This window comes from Dama dama, chromosome 9 (genome assembly GCF_033118175.1).
Source record: "Dama dama isolate Ldn47 chromosome 9, ASM3311817v1, whole genome shotgun sequence".
NCBI classification, from domain to species: domain Eukaryota; kingdom Metazoa; phylum Chordata; class Mammalia; order Artiodactyla; family Cervidae; genus Dama; species Dama dama.
The window spans coordinates 64,744,977-64,763,998 of NC_083689.1; the positions used below are offsets into that span (position 1 = coordinate 64,744,977).

General features: G+C 39.7%; 1 protein-coding gene across 1 annotated transcript in view; it reads right to left on the bottom strand.

Moving 5' to 3' along the window:
- Positions 1-328: 328 nt before the first annotated feature.
- The window catches only part of SLC36A2 (solute carrier family 36 member 2), a 28,262-nt gene continuing 9,568 nt past the window's right edge, over positions 329-19,022 (bottom strand). The window contains exons 5-10 of the mRNA XM_061149459.1: positions 18,881-18,965; positions 14,819-15,037; positions 13,304-13,402; positions 5,678-5,844; positions 3,632-3,801; positions 329-600 (exon numbers count right to left, since the gene is read on the bottom strand). Of these exons, the coding sequence (XP_061005442.1) occupies positions 329-600; positions 3,632-3,801; positions 5,678-5,844; positions 13,304-13,402; positions 14,819-15,037; positions 18,881-18,965 (1,012 nt within the window). The remainder of the gene's footprint in view (positions 601-3,631; positions 3,802-5,677; positions 5,845-13,303; positions 13,403-14,818; positions 15,038-18,880; positions 18,966-19,022) is intronic.

Here is a 19,022-nt window from a genome sequence, read left to right on the forward strand (position 1 = left end):
TGTCTCTTGGATCCCCCCTGGTGGCTTCCTCTTGCATAGCCCCACTCAAGGTAAGAAATTCATTATGTGAACTGCCAAAAAGTTGGATGGAATCAAGAGCCATCAGAGGGAGAGCTCTCAGTGTAGGGGAAAGCTAGAGATGGAAAGAAAAGAAATAAACACACAAAAAATTTTAAGTTACCACCTAGACCTTGTCTTGGTAAGTCCGTGCTTGTTTCACTGTGACTTAGCCCAGAGTAAGGTAAAGCCCCAAAATACAGATAATGCACATAAAAGAGATTTGTGTCTTTAAACGTCAGGGTGCTGGTGGAAAGAAGCAGTGCCATATTCACTGAATAAAAACAGTGGAGTTGGAAAAGGTGAGAGAGCTTCCTGACTGGATCAGCTCGTCTAGGGCCTGGTAGGTCCCCATCACAAAGCCCACGAAGCCCAGGATGCTGATCAGGGTGTCCTTGACGATGGTGACGGGGCTCAGACCCTCTGAGTAGTAGGTGGTGATCTCCAGGAGGGGTGGGATGATGAGGGCCAGGGCACTGCCACTCAGGGAGCCCACCAGGGAGAGGACCAGGTCCAGGCGGGGGATGAGGATAGCCAAGACGCCTGCAGGAGATGATATAGGATAGATGGAACTTCCTGGGCTTAGCCAAAGTCTTAAAGTTTGCTTTAAAAATCCTCTAATTAAAACATATACCAATTGTTTCGTACACATACAGCTACATAAAGAAAAGCTGAAACTCCTATAATACGGCCAACCACATTCATTAAAGGTTACACATTAAAATTTTAGTGTGTCCCCTTTCAATCATATTTCAAATACAGACATTAATATTATTGAAAAGAAAAGCTTTCCCTCTTCCCATTTAGATTCAGTGTTTGGAGGTCTGCGAATTTAACTGACAACAGGCTGATTAACAGGAGGAAAGACAAGGTTGATTTAGGGCTAGGAAGCCTTTATATGGGGTTTCCTAGGCCACACAGTAGTAAAGAATCTGCCTGCCAATTCAGGGGATGCAAGAGATATTCAATCCCTGGGTCAGGAAGATCCCCTGGAAGAGGAAATGGCAATCCATTCCAGTATTCTTGCTTGGAAAATTAAATGGACAGAGGAGTCTGGTGGGCTGCAGTATATGGGGTCACAAAGAGTCGGACATGACTGAGCAACTGAGCACATACACACATACACACAGCCTTCACAGGAACTGGGCCCCTAAACAAGGACAGGGGTTCATACACCCACTTCAAAAGAGGAATGAAAGTGGGGGAGAGCATCCAAGTTACTTAATTAAATTAGTCTGTGATGACGGTGTCTCTCTGATTGAAAATCTCCCAGAAAGTAGATTTATGGTGCCTGTATTTTTCAAAATATTCTGCTTAATTCACTAAGGACATTTAGATAAGGTTTTTTCCCCATGGCTGCTTGTACTAATGCTTTTAGTTTAAGATAATTTTCATGCCACAGAGGTACATTTCAAATCTCTCCATGTTTAATGATTAAGCTCTTCCTTAATAAATAACACTAAATAACAGTGCTGGGAACTGTCCCAGCTGTTTGGAATATATCAATGTACAAAACAGACAAAGAAACCCCTTGCCTTTGTGGAACTCATGTTAATAATTAACAGGACTACAAACACGTCTTACTTGCAAACAATTAGAATGTGTAACTACTCACAGGAGAAAGGGGGTCTTCAGTGGGAACAAGATCACAGGGTTCCTTTAAAGGAGTATCTTCTCCAAGTTTTACATACATGCCATAAAATGTCTAACAAAGAAACACTAAAAGCTAAAGATCTTGAAATTATATGATTTATATATTTTATATAAATTTTATATAAATATAAATATATATAAAAATTTATATAAATATAAATTTTATATAAATACAAATTATATATATAAATTATAAATTATATGATTTATATGATTTATATATTATAAAATATATAAGTTTTTTGTATGATGTTTTATAGGCCTGGGCTTTTACATTTTTTATTTCACTTGATGGACAATTTTCCTGATTACAAACAAAACACAGAAGCCTCCCCCAGGTCTGCTAGGATGGAGTGTGGTATAACGGCACAAATCAGGATTGGAAGGCAGGATTCTCCCTGTGTGGCCTTGAGTTAAGCCTCCAACTGGTTTTCAGCTTTTTTCCTCATCTGCCAAATGGGGATGGTGTCTATCCTGTTAGCTATTATTGTTCATACTGCAAATGGTTTTAAAGTCTTAAAGAAGTTAATTCATGCAAAGCACTCAGAAAAGTTATTTTTATTATTACCTCACCATTACTTTATTATTTGTTTTTCTTTTTTCTTTTGACCATGCCATGTGGCATGCAGCATCTTAGTTCCCTGATCAGGGATCGAAATGGGCAAACTCTGGGAGATGGTGAGGGACAGGGAGGCCTGAAGTACTGCAGTCCATGGGGTCACAGAGTTGGACACGACTTGGTGACTGAACAACAACAGGGGTTAAACCTACGGTGGAAGCATGGATTCTTAACCATTGGACTGTCAGGGAAGTCCCTACTTTATTATTTTTACTTGTTTGCAAGTAATTGTTTGCATACATACTGATTGAAAAGAAAGTAAAAGCATTAGTCACTCAGTTGTATCCGACTCTTTGAGACCCCATGGACTGCAGCCTGCCAGGCTCCTCTGTCCATAGAATTCTCCAGACAGGAATACTGGAGTGGGTTGCCATGCCCTTCTCCAGGGGATCTTCCCAACCCAGGAATCAAACCTGGGTCTCCCACATTGCAGGCAGATTCTTTACTATACTGATTGGGGCAAATGCAAAAGCTTAAGGAATTGTTATCTTCATATCTAAGGCAAATTCACTGATCTTTCTGGAGTCTCTAATATCCTGTATGGTGGTGTCCCTGCCTCCGAGGACAAACTGGGAATAAATGATTTCAAAGGAAGAAAATCGGTGTCCCGTGATTTATATAAGCTGATCCAGCACAACAAGAATCACAATTAAAAGGAACCTTAGGGACAGCGGGGCCAGGGCACACACAATGCAGGCATCTCTATCATCTTCACCCCCGCCAAAATACTAAAGGTGAGGGGCACCCTGGATCATAGGGCCTAGGGCACAAGGAGGGCTGCCACTGGCCACCATTTTCAACCTCTGTCCTGGAGGTAAACTGTGATGGGTCTGAACTGAGATGACTCGGGCTCAAATCCCACCTCTGGCAATTCCTGCCCAATTGCTTCTCACTCCCTCCTTCAGCTTTCTCATCTATAAAGTAGAGTTTATCACAGTACTACCTCATAAGAGTTCCTGCAAAGACTGAAGAAAATATTATGAAATATAGGAGAGAAAGAGCTTAGCTCAGAGGACAGCACACAGTAGGTGTTTAATGAAAGTCAGTTCTTTTGTAATTATTATTTGATAAGTTGTTATTCCCTCAAGCTGGACACCAGTAAATCTATCTAATTAGGTAGATGTAAGAATGAAGTTATTCCTCAAGCTTAAATAAAATGAATTACTACTTGGAAAGTCTTAGAATGGCTCCAGAAATACAGTTACAGTATGCAATTAATGCTGGTTATTGTGACTATCGTCTACCATCTGGCTGATTCCTGATAGCCCTCTGGAAAAACCAGGCGCTCTGCCTTCCACTCACATGTCAGGCTGACCATGGCGAGGCGAATGAACAAGTCCAGAGGCAGTGCCCAGCGCTTCGACACGTGGGAGGTGGCGAAGGGAATGATGATTTCCGCAGGGACGTAGAACTGCAGGGCGTAGGTGCACAGGATTCCAATGACGTAGAGGATCTTGACTGACTGGTACAGCCTGCAGGACAAACCAGAGCAGTGCTCTGACACCTGAAATCTTTGTACATTAACCTCTGACCCTGGAACCGTCCTGTGGGCAAATGTTTCCTTGTCTGAAAATGATGGGGCGGGACCACCTACAAGAGGAAGTCACAGTAGAGCATGCAGTGGTAAGAGACTGAATCATGCAGATTCAAATGGAAGCAGTTGAGAGGGTTACCTCTAAAAAGAATCTTGAGTATGGGTATAAATAACACCTTCACAAATGATTATCACTTGATGTTGGGTTCTAGATTTTAGAAAAGAGAAGTTCAGGCCAGGTACCTTGCTCAGGGAGATACAAGTGATAAGTAGTGAAGACCTGGGTCTAAAAGATCTGGTCCTCTGTCTGTTCTTAGGAATTCTCTGGATCCCTCAAAACTTGGCATATCAACAAAAAATTCAAGTAGGCTGAAAGAACTGCAGAAAAAGAGGGTTGTGTGGGGTTGAGGGATAAAAGAAGAGACAGAGTTACTTAGAGGCCTCAGGCTAGGGGCAGAGAGACCACATGATGGGGGTGTTGAGTGTTATTGATGCCTTTTATGACCTACGGAGGTAAGGCTTTTCCCCTTTAGTTCAATAATGTGGTAGATGCATCTGGCCTGTTTAGTAAACCTGTCTGTGTATACTCAGTCCATTACTTACAAAGGCTAACTTTCATATTTCTGGGTTTCTTGCTTATACTAGTTCTGTTGCCTGGAACACCCTCTCTACTCCCTTTCCATCTGTGCAGTCCCCACCTATTTTTTGAAATTCCCAAGGAAGCACTACAAGCCAGATGCGTTTAGACATATCCAACTTGATCCACATGAGAACTCTGTTCTTTAGAAGAAGAAAATGAGGGTCAGAGAAGTTAAATAAACCACCCATGACCATAAGCTAGGGGTTGGTGTAACTGGGATCTGGATCCAGGGTGTTGCAGTTGTCCTTGTTTGGATGGAGCCATCTCATTGGACAGGATGATCCCCTGTACTCCCACTCCAATGTACTTTCTCTACTGGGGAGTCCTCAAGGCCTCTCCACTATTCTGGAGGGCTTCTTTTTCCATTCGAGTTACATTTGTGTAACTTCCCCATTTCCATTGAATCATGAGCTGAAAAGATCATGAAGCTCAAAATTATAGTCTACTCACATCAATACCCTCCACATCCCCATGTGTCTACACTGGCATCTGCATGTAATCGGGATACAGTAATTGCTTGATGAATGATATTGATCAGCTTGGGAAAGGAGCAGCATTTAGATAACTTACGTCTCCAAGTGACCCTTCAAAAGACAGGTATCTTGATTGACATGCCTCAGTGTGGGAGAAAAGGATGCATAATGTGATAGGGGTTCATCTATCTATTGAGATACTGCATTATTGAAGTCTGGGTCAGCTAACTGTTGTATGAATTGGGTCACTTAAATATAAACATTTTCCAGATTCCAATGGTCTTCCCTCGTTAGTTCTTGTTTTATTACCTTTTTATCCTAGCTACTCTGTAAGACTTGGTAGTACAGCTTTAGTAAATGTAATTGCAGCTGCCCACTGGCTCCTCTCTCTGCCTCTTGGCCTCTGTGCCCCTTCCTTTCTCTCCTTAGGTGACCAAGGACTCTGACTTTCCCCCTAACTTCCTAATTCACTTCCTTCCTCACACTAAGCTATCAAGGCCTCACTCAACATGGGAGGCTGTTGTTGAAGAAGAGCTCCCTGGACAGAATCTAGAGCCCAGGGTTCCAGTGACAGCTCTGCTTCTCCTTGTGGACGCCCTCCAGGCCTCAGTTTGCCTTCTGTGGAAGGGAGGAGAAAGTGACCTAGATGTTCCTGTGCCCACTGTCCCTGAGTCCCCACCACCTGAGACCCATGGAGTTACCAGCAGTTGGGCAGGTTAAGGGTTATGCTGGCTTTGACATCGTCTCCAAACCGCAGGTAGCCCAGAGTCCCGACACTGATGTAGAGGGCAGTAATGATGGACATTCCCAAAGACAGGATGACTGGGAAGCGGCGGGCATCCTTCATCTTGTTTTCCAAGGGCAGAACCTATAGAAATATCACAATGTAAGAAGAAAGGAGGAGAAAGAGGAACATGGGCATCAAGAGGAAGGCATGCCATTTCTGGGAGTACGTACACAGAATCAGAAGTAGGAACATGCACAGAAATTTGTACACCTACATTCATAGCAGCATTATTCACAGTAGCCACAAGTTCGAGGCACCCCAAATGTCCACAGATGAAGGAATGAATAAACAAAGTGTGGTCCATACACACAATGGAATATTATTCAGCCTTTAAAGAAAGGAAATTCTGATATATGCACCAACATGCCCAACTCTTGAAGACATAAACTAAATGAACTAAGCCAGTCACAAAAAGACAGATACTGTGTGATCCCACTTATTGAGGTAACTGAAGTGAGAAAGTAGACTGGTGATTCCCACAGGCCAGGGGAGGGATAAGTGAGCAATTATTGTTTAGTGGGTACACAGTTTTGATTTTGCAAGATGAAAAGAGATGGATGGTGATGATGGTTGTACAACAATACAAATATACTTTATGTCATTGAACTGTACACTTACGGCTCAGGAAACTCAAGCAGGGGCTCTGTATCAACCTAGGTGGGTGGGATGGGGAGGGAGATGGGAGGGAGTTTCAAAAGGGAGGGGAAATATGCATACCTATGGCTGATTCATGTTGAGGTTTGACAGAAAACAGCAAAATTCTGTAAAGCAATTATTCTTCAATAAAAAATAAATTAATTAAAAAAAAAGTTAAGATGGTAAATTTTAGGTACATTTTACCACAATTAAAGGAACAAAAGGAAAGGCAGGCCAGGAGTCACAAAATGATCCTGGGACCATTCAGAGCTGGAAGAGCCCTGCAGGTTGACCAGACCAAGGAGATCAACTCCCTGGGGTGGCCCAACCTGGCCAGCAAGTGTGCTTTGTTTGGCCACTGTTTGCAGTTTCATTAAGGTGCTGTAAGCATACTGCGTTATCTCTCTCTCACTGATTAAGACTAAAAGCCCTGGACAGAATATATTAAGCAACTAGCCATGGACTCTGAAAAATATATAATAGAAGGTGAATTGCTCAAAACCAGTAAAAATGGCCATTATGGCAATGAGTTTCCTGATTTTTTTTCCTTCTTGTATCTCCTAGTTAAGGAGAGCCTGAATCCTAGAACTATGTTGTAGATGTGGATGGAAAAAAAATCAAGCAGAAACCCTCTTTCTGGCTGGAAGACCTAAAATAGGGGCCCCTGTGGGATGGAGAGCATGGAGAGAATTCTTACTATTCCTGCTTCCTTTTTACTCTCCAAGCCGTGTCCCCAAGGCAAGTCTCAGGCACAGAGCAACAGTCTGCTATACCAGTCATTGCAGTGGTTACCCAGGCACCTAAAAATCTGAGACACTAATTCTCTTGGAGCAGAGGAACAGGGAAAAGGTGCTCTGAGAGTCCAAAGAGTAAGAGGGGAATTGGATTGGCTACATAATTTGTGGGGCCCAGTGAAGAATGACAATGAAGAACCACTTGGTCAAAGCTCAAGAATTTCAGTATGATGAATTCAGGGCATTAAAACAAGAGTGGGATCCTTCTAAAAGGCAGGACCCCATGTGACCACACAGGCTGCACTGCACGCCCATGGAAGGAATCCCTATTACTCTTTCCTCTTCTCTTTACTGTTGGAGAAGGAAATGGTGACCCACTCCAGTATTCTTGCCTGGAAAATCTGGTGGATGGAGGAGCCTGGTGGGCTACAGTCCAGGGGGTCGCAGAGTCGGACACGACTGAGCGACTTCACTTCACTTTACTCTTATTACTTGTACCTTTGAGAGAAGTCTAGTCACAAGAACTGGATAGGCATGTAGGGAGGCTGAAACCCTGACTTTCTAGCCAGAGGACCAGAAAAAGAAGCTGCTGAATGAGTGTGCAGCTCACTGGTGAGTGTGCAGGAAAACATGGAAAGGAGGGAGACAGAGAAAGTGACCCTCTAAATCTGTGAATGAAGTCGGGGCTCAGCCCTGAGCTGTACATGTGCAACTGATGTGAAGCATCAAAGGAAAGCTTTTGAGAACTAAACTATTGTGGGGACCACCATCTGGTCTCTGGGTAGTATAAAGGCAAGGTGAAGCCAAGTATCACTTTAAAGTCTTTGAAAACTAGTCTGATATTAAATCCATGGTCTAAGCTGTGACATGCTTATTGAACACTGAGGTTAATACATGGTCTGAACAAAACCAGTGTGAGGAGCAAACTGATCAAAGGTTTATACTAAACAAAGTACAGCTGAAGCTACCTCTGTTCTATGCCTTGCATCCTTGTCAAACCTGTAAATAAAAACTATGTATGAACAAATAAAATAAAACCATGATCTCCTGAAGATGGATCAGGACTTGTGGTCTGAATCTAATCAGATTGATTGCTTGTTAAAATAAAAGATCACTATTCTTCAGAGGATTTTAACATGCTCTAGATTCTCATAAAACAATATATGTATAGAATACAGTCTATAATTAATCAACATACAAAGAATCAGGAAAATCTCAGCACTTCTCAAGGGAAAAGATAACAAATCTCAATCCTAAAATGCTCAAATTGTGGAACTATCAAAGACTTTAAAGCAATTATTATAACCAACTTCTGTGAAGTAAGGGAGAACACTATTGAAACAAATCAACAGATAAAAGTTCTCAGCAAAGAAGCTTAAAGAATAAGAACCAAAGAACCAAGCTGAAATTTTAGAATTGAGAACCCCTATTGAATGGGCCCAATGTAAATGACAGAACACAGTCAGTGACTTCTTCCCTCTGTTGAAAATAGATCAACAGAAATACAAAAAACCTCGAATAGCCAAAGTAATCTTGAGAAAGAAGAATGGAACTGGAGGAATCAACCTGCCTGACTTCAGACTCTACTACAAAGCCACAGTCATCAAGACAGTATGGTACTGGCACAAAGACAGAAATATAGATCAATGGAACAGAATAGAAAGCCCAGAGATAAATCCACGAACCTATGGACACCTTATCTTTGACAAAGGAGGCAAGGATATACAATGGAAAAAAGACAACCTCTTTAACAAGTGGTGCTGGGAAAACTGGTCAACCACTTGTAAAAGAATGAAACTAGAACACTTTCTAACACCATACACAAAAATAAACTCAAAATGGATTAAAGATCTAAATGTAAGACCAGAAACTATAAAACTCCTAGAGGAGAACATAGGCAAAACACTCTCCGACATAAATCACAGCAAGATCCTCTATGACCCACCTCCCAGAATATTGGAAATAAAAGCAAAACTAAACAAATGGGACCTAACGAAACTTAAAAGCTTTTGCACTACAAAGGAAACTATAAGTAAGGTGAAAAGACAGCCCTCAGATTGGGAGAAAATAATAGCAAATGAAGCAACAGACAAAGGATTAATTTCAAAAATATACAAGCAACTCCTGAAGCTCAATTCCAGAAAAATAAATGACCCAATCAAAAAATGGGCCAAAGAACTAAACAGACATTTCTCCAAAGAAGACATACAGATGGCTAACAAACACATGAAAAGATGCTCAACATCACTCATTATTAGAGAAATGCAAATCAAAACCACAATGAGGTACCATTACACGCCAGTCAGGATGGCTGCTATCCAAAAGTCTACAAGCAATAAATGCTGGAGAGGGTGTGGAGAAAAGGGAACCCTCTTACACTGTTGGTGGGAATGCAAACTAGTACAGCCGTTATGGAAAACAGTGTGGAGATTTCTTAAAAAACTGGAACTAGAACTGCCATATGACCCAGCAATCCCACTTCTGGGCATACACACTGAGGAAACCAGATCTGAGAGAGACACGTGCACCCCAATGTTCATCGCAGCACTGTTTATAATAGCCAGGACATGGAAGCAACCTAGATGCCCATCAGCAGACGAATGGATAAGGAAGCTGTGGTACATATACACCATGGAATATTACTCAGCCATTAAAATGAATTCATTTGAACCAGTCCTAATGAGATGGATGAAGCTGGAGCCCCTTATACAGAGTGAAGTAAGCCAGAAAGATAAAGAACATTACAGCATACTAACACATATATATATGGAATTTAGAAAGATGGTAACGATAACCCTATATGCAAAACAGAAAAAGAGACACAGAAATACAGAACAGACTTTTGAACTCTGTGGGAGAATGTGAGGGTGGGATATTTCAAAAGAACAGCATGTATACTATCTATGGTGAAACAGATCACCAGCCCAGGTGGGATGCATGAGACAAGTGCTCGGGCCTGGTGCACTGGGAAGACCCAGAGGAATCGGGTGGAGAGGGAGGTGGGAGTGGGGATCGGGATGGGGAATACGTGTAAATCCATGGCTGATTCATATCAATGTATGACAAAACCCACTGAAATGTTGTGAAGTAATTAGCCTCCAACTAATAAAAAAATAAATAAATAAATAAAAATATATATATTTAAAGGTGGGAGATAAATAAAATGTATTTTTCCCCTTGGAAAAAAAAAAAAAAAGAAAATAGATCAACAGGAACTATTGAATCGGAACATAAAAGAGAAAAAAATGATTTTAAAAAATGAATAGGGCCTCAGAAACTAGTGGGACATAGATCAAAGTGTCTAACATTCAGGTCACTGGAGTCCCAGAAAGGAAGGAGACAGAGCTTGGTATAGAAAAAAATTTTGGAAAAGATAATAGCTGAAACTTCCCACATTAGGTAAATGACATGTACTTACAGATTCAAGAAACTAAGTGAAAATTAAATAGGACAAACTCAAAGAACACTTATCCAGACCATATAATACATCTGCTGAAAACCAAAGATTTCTAGAAAAGTATCTTGAAAGTAACCAGATAAAAACATCACAAAAGAGAAAATAGGAAAGATAAAACAGAAAACAAATAACAAAATGCAGACCTTTAAACATGACAATTACATTAATTGCAAATGGTCTAACCATACCAATTAAAAGACAAAGATTGTGGTTGCCAGGGCTGGGTGAAGAGGGGAATGGAGTGTGATTGCTTAATGGGCAATAGGGCCTCTTTTAAGGGTGATGAAAATGTTTCAGAATGAGTGGTGATGACTGCACAATATTGTGAAGGCACTAAAAGTCATTGAATTATATACTTCAAAATGGTTAAAATGTGAATTTCATCTTGATAAAAAATTAAGGGGATGGAAAAAAGATACATCACACAAATACTAATTAGGACAAAGCTGGAACTCTAATATGATGTGATTTTAAGATAAAGCTTGTGCCATCAAGGTATTTTGGTATTCATGAGAGGATAGACACATTGATCAATGAATCAGTATAGAAAGTCCAGAAACTGACCCATAATCATACACCAATTAGCTTTTTACAAAGATGCAAAGGTAATTCAAAGGGAGAGCAGTCTATTGAACAAATGATGCAGGAATAATTGGGCATCCTTTAAAAACTGAACTTCAACAACACTTTTAATGAAAATTAACTCAGAATGGATCATAGATCTAAATGTACAATGAAAACAAAATATTTAGAAGAAATAATAGAAAAGTCATTGTAACCTTGGATTAGACAAAGCATTTTAGAGAAAACATGAAAAGTAAGATCCATAAATGAAAATTTTTGATATATTGAACTTTATCAAAATTAAAACTTTTTCTCTAGAGAAGACATTGTTATGAGAATGAAAAGATAAGCTACAGACTAGAGAAAATATTTGCAAATTACATGTCTAATAAGGGATTTGCACTTGGAATATACAAAGAATTTTTAAAGCTCAACAATAAAAGACAACAATTCAGTTTTTAAAAAATTCACAAAATATCTGAACAGGAACTATAGTGAAGACAATATACAGCTATCAAATAAGCCCATAAAAAGAGGCTCAACATCATTGGTCATCAGTAAAATGCAAATGAAATTACAATCAAATACCACCACACACCTATTAGATTGGCTTAAGTTTAGAAAAACATTACAAATACAGATAAGAACCAGCAAAGATACAAAGGAACTCTTAACTCTTGTACATCTGGTGGTAATGAAAAATGGTACAGCTATTCTGGAAATCTGTTTGGCAATTTTCTATAAAGTTAAACATACATTAGCATGTGACCTAACAAACCTATTCCTAGAGAAATGAAAACATACGTTTACACAAAGCCCTGTATAAAAATGCTTACAGTAACATTACTCATAATCATCAGAAACCAGAAACAACCAAAGTGTCCTTCAACACGTGATAGATAAGCAAATCATGGTACTGCTCATACAGTGGATGCTCAGGGGTAGAAAGCAATCAGGTCCTGATGCATGCAACCATGTGGATACCTTACATGCAGCTAAGTGAAAGAAGCCAGGCTTAAAAAGTTACATACTATCTGATCCCATGTGGATAGCATTCTAGAAAAAATAAAACAATAGAGACAGAGAACAGAAGGTAAATGCCAGGCGTTAATGGGAGTGGGGGTAAGTGGATTACAAAAGGGGCAACACAAGGAAGCTTTTCATGGTGGTGGAATTGTTCTGTGTCCTGACTGTGGTACATCTATGACCCCGCATTTCTTGAAACTTACAGCAAGGTACATCAAATAAAAGTGAATTGTACTGTATATAAATTAATAGTAAATGTAAAAAACATAGAGGCACAAAGAGACACAGACTACTCATTGCAAAATAAATGAGTCACAGGTGAGAAATGCGTAGTACAGAGAATACAGTCAATAACTAATATCTTTGAAGGGGAATATAGTCAGTAACTAAGTGATATCTTTGTATTGTGACATTATCTTAACTAGATTTATCATGGTGATCATTTTGAAACCCACAGAAATATTAAATTTGTTGTAAGTAACAGGAACATAGTGCTGTAGGTCAAATATAATTAACACTATATATGAAGGTTAAAGTGAATCATAAGTTCTCATCACAAGGAAAAATTTTTTTCTATTTGATTAATTTTGTATCTATATGAGATGATGTATGTTCACTAAACTTACTATGATAATCATTTCATGATCTACATAAGTCAAATCATTATGCCATACACCTTTAAACAGTGCTATATGTCAATTATATCTCAAAAAATTGGATGAAAAAAATTATACACAGCCCTCTCCTTTTTCAGGTGTGGAAGCAGAGACTGTACAATATTCCACTGTAAATATACTGTACTTTCCATTTTAAACCTTTTTATGTTTCATAAATTCCTGTTACTTAAATTGTACACCTCCATTTATATTGATTTTTAAAGATTAGGAAATGTATGTTGATATGACGACAAATGTTTAATAAATGTATTGGGACAGGAATAAAACTATATCCTGACCATCCTAACCTCTCTGCTATACTAACCTACTTTTTCCTGCTGGTGAAAACGGACCCAAGTGAAGTCAGAGGTTAGTTCTCTTGCGCACACAGAAATCCAGAGCTCCCGGCTCCTGTTCAGAAGGGCACCCACAGCACCTGGGAAAGTCTACCTCAATTCAAACCTTACCACACCAATGCTTTCAAATGAAAAAATGGCTGTTCCAAAGAAGAGTGAGTAGGTCTTCCAATTTGCTACCAGTGGCAACTGGCGGGGGTCTGGAATTTCCTATAAGAGAGAGAAATATGATAAGACATTTACTCTTAAAGCATGTTTGGGCTCCCTTAAGAGGGGGCGTATTCTGAGAGTATACCTGAATTATAAGAACAAAAAGTTGAATGTCAAGAAATTCATAAAACTTCAAAAGGAAGCAGGTGACAAAGTTGATTTTAACACTGCCCAATATCAAAGAGCCAGAGGAAAGAAAAATTGAGGTATTATCAGAGTATTGAAGTATCAGGATCTCATGGAGGGTGTCTAATCTATCAGAATTCTCCAGAAGAAAATCTTATACAACACAGGTTAGTACTAGTCTAAAGTGCCTAAGAACACTTGGCATGTACCAGTGGATACAGATGTTGGAAATCACTGTGACTACAGTTACAGTGATACTCTAGGGAGCCCAGAGTATAGTAAGTTAGCTAAGTATTAAAGTTCCCTTTTCTTCTTCAGTGAGCTATAAATAGAAGGAAAGTGTGTGGAATAAATATTTTATTAAAGTACCTTGTGATCTACTATGACAGATCAAAATGACAGAACCATTTCTCTAACCGAGCAACCTCTGGAATAGTCCAAAAATTAATCAGAAGTAGCTGTTTCATGGGAAATTAAATTTTGTAGAATCTATCAATATTGCTTTAAGACTTATCTGTGTTTATCCTAAAATATTTGGCTAATCTGTTACCTTTACTAAATTCTATGGACAATATAACTTTTTTCTTGTGACTTCTAAAAGAAGGAAACATCTGAAAGGTATTATATCTAATACCTTTCAGATGTTTTATAGATTATACTACCTGGGTCTTTTGGGTTTAAATTTCTATGTAGTCTTGTCTATTATAAAACAAAAACTAGAAAGGATAGAAAAGTAGGAAATTAATGGAAAATCAATATCCATAACTCAAATTCAAAGATGTGTGATTTACATTATGATAGCTTCATTTGTGGTCTTTCAAGACTCTCTATACCTATACAACTAAATATTAGTTGTCATTGTTTTCTCTTGAACTTCCTAGGGATAATTTTGGAATTACTTGGAACTGCAGCTAGGAGGATGTAGGACTAATTCAATAAAGTTTAACTCTGGTAGAAAATCTTGCTTTTTATTTGCCTTCTGCTGCTCTCCAACCATTATAGAAATGGTCTGTAGTTCATCAATCAAGATATTTTCCTTGCAAAGTAGTTTTTCTCCTAAAACCAGGATTTGACATAAAATGAGTATTGGAGAAGCCATGTGAAAGAAGAGATATCCTGAAGAATGCGAGTACACAGAGACATTTTTGTGGAAGAAATCCTACAATAAAGTGAGTTCTAAGCTACAGACTGAAGTGCATACATACCTACCCTTAGGGATGGTGCCAAGTGTCAATCTATCATTGATAAAATGCTCTGCTCATTGGAGGAGTCGGAGTTTGGTATGCTAACCTGGACGATGTACTGGACAATGATGATCAAGCTGATCAGCATGGTGATGTTGGCCAACAGGGAGAAGATAGTCAGGACCCTGAGGTTCCGGATGAGAACTATCAGTACCAGGAAGGGCAGGAAGGTGAGCATGTAGAGTCGAGAGTCCATGGTGTGCGTCAGAATCACTGTCTCGTTGTAATGGCAGTTGTTGGTTGTGCTATTAATGGCTTCCACTACCTGGGAGAGGAGTGGGAAGAGCAATGGCCACATGATTAGCTCAGTGCCTGGCCCATCATCAGGCTCCCTCACAAACAGCGGGCATGTCTCACCTGTAACTCATCTTACAGTGAGTTAGAATGACTTTAGGACTTCTTATTGCAAATCTTTTGTATCATACTTCCTCAAGAGGAGCTGCAGAAATAACTTTAATAAGCATAAATGCCTAAACTTAGAGTGGCTCTTTGTTGGCTTTTGGCAACCTGGAATCCATTCCTCTTGATTTTGATTTATTTTTGGTGCATTCTCTCTCACCTGAATACAGCCTTGGTGGACTGTAAATCACAATCATGTGGCAGAGCCAAAGGACTGGCCCTTGACTCAAGCAGGGGCACTCACATCTCTCCCTGGAATCTGAATCTATAGCAAAATGACAAAAGGTAGAACTAGAAAAGGGCAAACATTACTTCTGACAGGGAATCCCTGAGGAGAGTGCTCATCAGTTCTACTATCAACATCTCCCTTGAGGGCCTAGTTCCTGTTCCTGTCCTTTTCTGAGACCCATTTTTTTTTTTTTTAAGTTTTCCCTGTCATTTTGGATGTTAGTCAATCTTGTTCCACTAAACTTATTTTCTGCTTAAGTTCTACTGAATCTGTTTCTTTTGCTTGTAACCAAAAAAGCTCATCGTTGTTTCTTAATTAGACTAACACTGACATTTTGAGTGAGAGAACTCTTCCTTGTGAGCATTGGCCCATTTGTTGCAGGACATTTAGTATCCTTGAATGCCACCCAACAGAAGCTGTTAGCATCCCCTAGTTATTGTGGCAAACACGGAATAGCCCCTGTACACTGTACAAACAGCCCCCTGGCAAAGTGGGGGTAGGTGGGAGGGTACCACCCTCCTTTGGAATCAGCATGACTCAATGGATACAGTCTTATTGTGCAAGCAACACAATCCATTGCAGAACAATTAGAAACTGGAGTTAGGCAAGGAGAAAATGAAGAAGCAATGGTAATCTCAGTACCCATGGGTAGCATGGTGATGCTTTGCAATATATTCATCTACTCATGTTCTATGCAATATCACAGATTACATATATTACACACATCCTTTTTATTGTTATAAGACTGTAATTATAACTTATACTCTTATTTTGAAATCTCCTTTTCATTTAACAAATCATGAATACGTAAATCAATTGTCAAGTCTTGCTTTTTTTTTTTTTTGATCCCTCATTACAACAGGAAAAATACTTGGGAAATTAGCCAGGTATTCAAAGCCCGCCATAAACGGACGCATTCAACTGTGAAGGCTCTTCCTCTCCTAAGGCCCACACCTTCTTCTATAACCACTTGTACTGCCTTTCCTGAGAAAGTCCCACACATTCCTGCCTCCAGGTGTTTATTCCTCCTACCTTGATTGCCAGCACTTCTCCAACCTACCTTTCAATGCCCAGCTCAGATGCATCTTCTCAAGGGAGCCTTCCCATGCTCCAACAATTTCTCCTGCTCCCATACATTTCTGCACCTTAGTCCACAATTAAGCATGCCCAACCTCAGGGTATTAATGGAGTCCTGATCCAGCACCAAAATATTATATTGATACTTAGCTTTATTTATATGCCTCAGAGCACATCTCCACTTAGTCTGAAAAGTCCTTGAGACAATGCTCACCTTGTCTCTAGGCAGATGACTGACAAAGTTCTGCTAATGTCAGGCTGATTTCTGAGTGGCAATGTGGCAATTAAGAGCCTTCAAATCAAACCCCCTGATCCAGTGATTTTATTTAAAATATACATTTACTAAAGAAATAAACAGGTATACAAAGATTTGTACAGATTATAGTAGAAAAACAAAGGGAAACAAAATATCAGATGATAAAAGATTAAGTCATCAGTGTGATGGAAAATTCTAAAACTATTAAAAATTATTCTAGGGACTTTCCTGGTGGTCCAGTGGCTAAGACTCCTCGCTTCTAATGCAGGGGGCTTGGGTTCCATCCCTGGCCAGGGAACTAGATCCCACATGCTGCAATGAAGATCAAAGATCCCATGTGCCACAACTAAGACTCTGTGCAGCCAAATAAATAAAAATTTTAAAATTATACAAAAAATTTTAAGAACATTGAAAAATGCTAATCAGTGGATGCTCATTTAACACAACAACAGGACTTCTCCGGTGGTACAGTGGATAAGAATCTGCCTGCCGACGCAGGGGACACGGGTTTGATGCCTGGTCCAGGAAAATCCCACTTGCCATGGAGCAACGAAGCCTGCGTGCCACAACTACTCAGCCTGCATGCTGCATGCGCTGAGCCTGTGCTCTCGCGGCTGAGCTCTGCAACAAGAAGAGCCACTGCAATGAGAGGCCTGTGCTCTGCAACAAAGATTAGCCCCTGCTTCCCACAGCTAGAGAAAACCTGCATGCAGCAACAAAGACCTAGCACAACCGAAAAAAAAGAAGGAAGAAAAATACAAACTGCCAATAAACATATGAAAAGATTCTCGAACTCCGCAGTAATAAATAAACACAATAAAGGGCAACCAAAATGTCATTAAAAATAAAACAATACCAATGAGTGTTAGATTAAGAATACTTTTGTTTTACTTTGAGAAGCAGTATAGCATAGTGTTTAAAAAATAGAGCTGTGATGTTAAAACACCTAGTTTCTAACCTTTGCTCTGTGACCCTATTTATATAAATTACAGAGTTCATAACAACAGTTTTCTCACCTACAAGATGGGAATAACTGCAGTACCTACTCTGATAAGACCATGTGTGCTTAGCCGTTCAGTCATGCCCAACTCTTTGCAACCCCATGGACTGTAGCCTGCCAGGCTCCTCTGTCCATGGGGATTCTCCAGGCAAGAATACTAGAGTGGGTTGTCATGCCCTCCTTCAGGGTATCTTCCCAACTCAGGGATTAAACCCAGGTCTCCCGGATTGCAGGCAGATTCTTTACCATCTGAGCCACCAGGGAAGCCCCTGATAAGACCATGGAGAGAACTAAATGAGGGAAAGCTTATAAAATGATCTGCATTATACCTGACACATAATAGAAGCTAACTTTGAATTCTTACTATTTTTTCCTTCTATTTAAGTTTTTTTTTACATTTCCAAATTTCTGATACTACATTAAGCCAAAAAAAAAAAAAAAAAAAAGCCATAAAGAACAGTGTTCTTTATTAAGCTTATTGATTGACTAAGGATGATATCTGTTATTACCCATATTATTTTGCTCAAATTGCTATGAGATAACCTCTGGGTCAGACTGAAAGAATTTCTTGGGGACAAAAACTGTTAAACCATAGATATGAAGCAATTAAAGGTAATAAAGATGACCCAAAGATTAGGCACCATTTGAAAAGACCTGTTATCAGTTTAAGAAGAGTTAAGGAAGATTAAGACAACTCTTGGACAAAAGGTACTGTGGAAAAGTAACCACTTACAGAAATCTGCAGACACGTGAACTCGGGGGAAGTCTGTGTTCACTGATAACATCTAGTTTACCTTCCTTTGTATGATGAGAATTTGCATGTGCATGCATGCTCGGTCATATCTAACTCTGCAACTCCACGGACTATAGCCTACCAGGCTCCTCTGTCCATGGGATTTCCCAGGCAAGAATACTGGAGTGGGTTGCCATTTCCTTCTCCAGGGGATCTTACTGACCCAGAGACTGAACTCTCATTTCTTGTGTCTCCTGCATTGGCAGATGGATTCTTTACCACTGTGCCACCTGGGAAGCCCCATGATGAGGACACTAGGGCCCAAAGAGAAGAAGCCATTTGTTGAACAACTAAAATGAGAGGACTCTCCTTTTTCAGATCTTTTTCCCTCTCACCTTCTCTAGAAGACTCTACCTGTTTTAAATTATCAGCCAGAAACACAATGTATACGCAGCAGAAGCCCATCTGGGTGACTATAAGAAAGAAGCTCACAATACACCTGAAAAACAGTAGAGAGAAAGAAAAAACTTGTTACAAAAGAAGAATTGACTTGTCA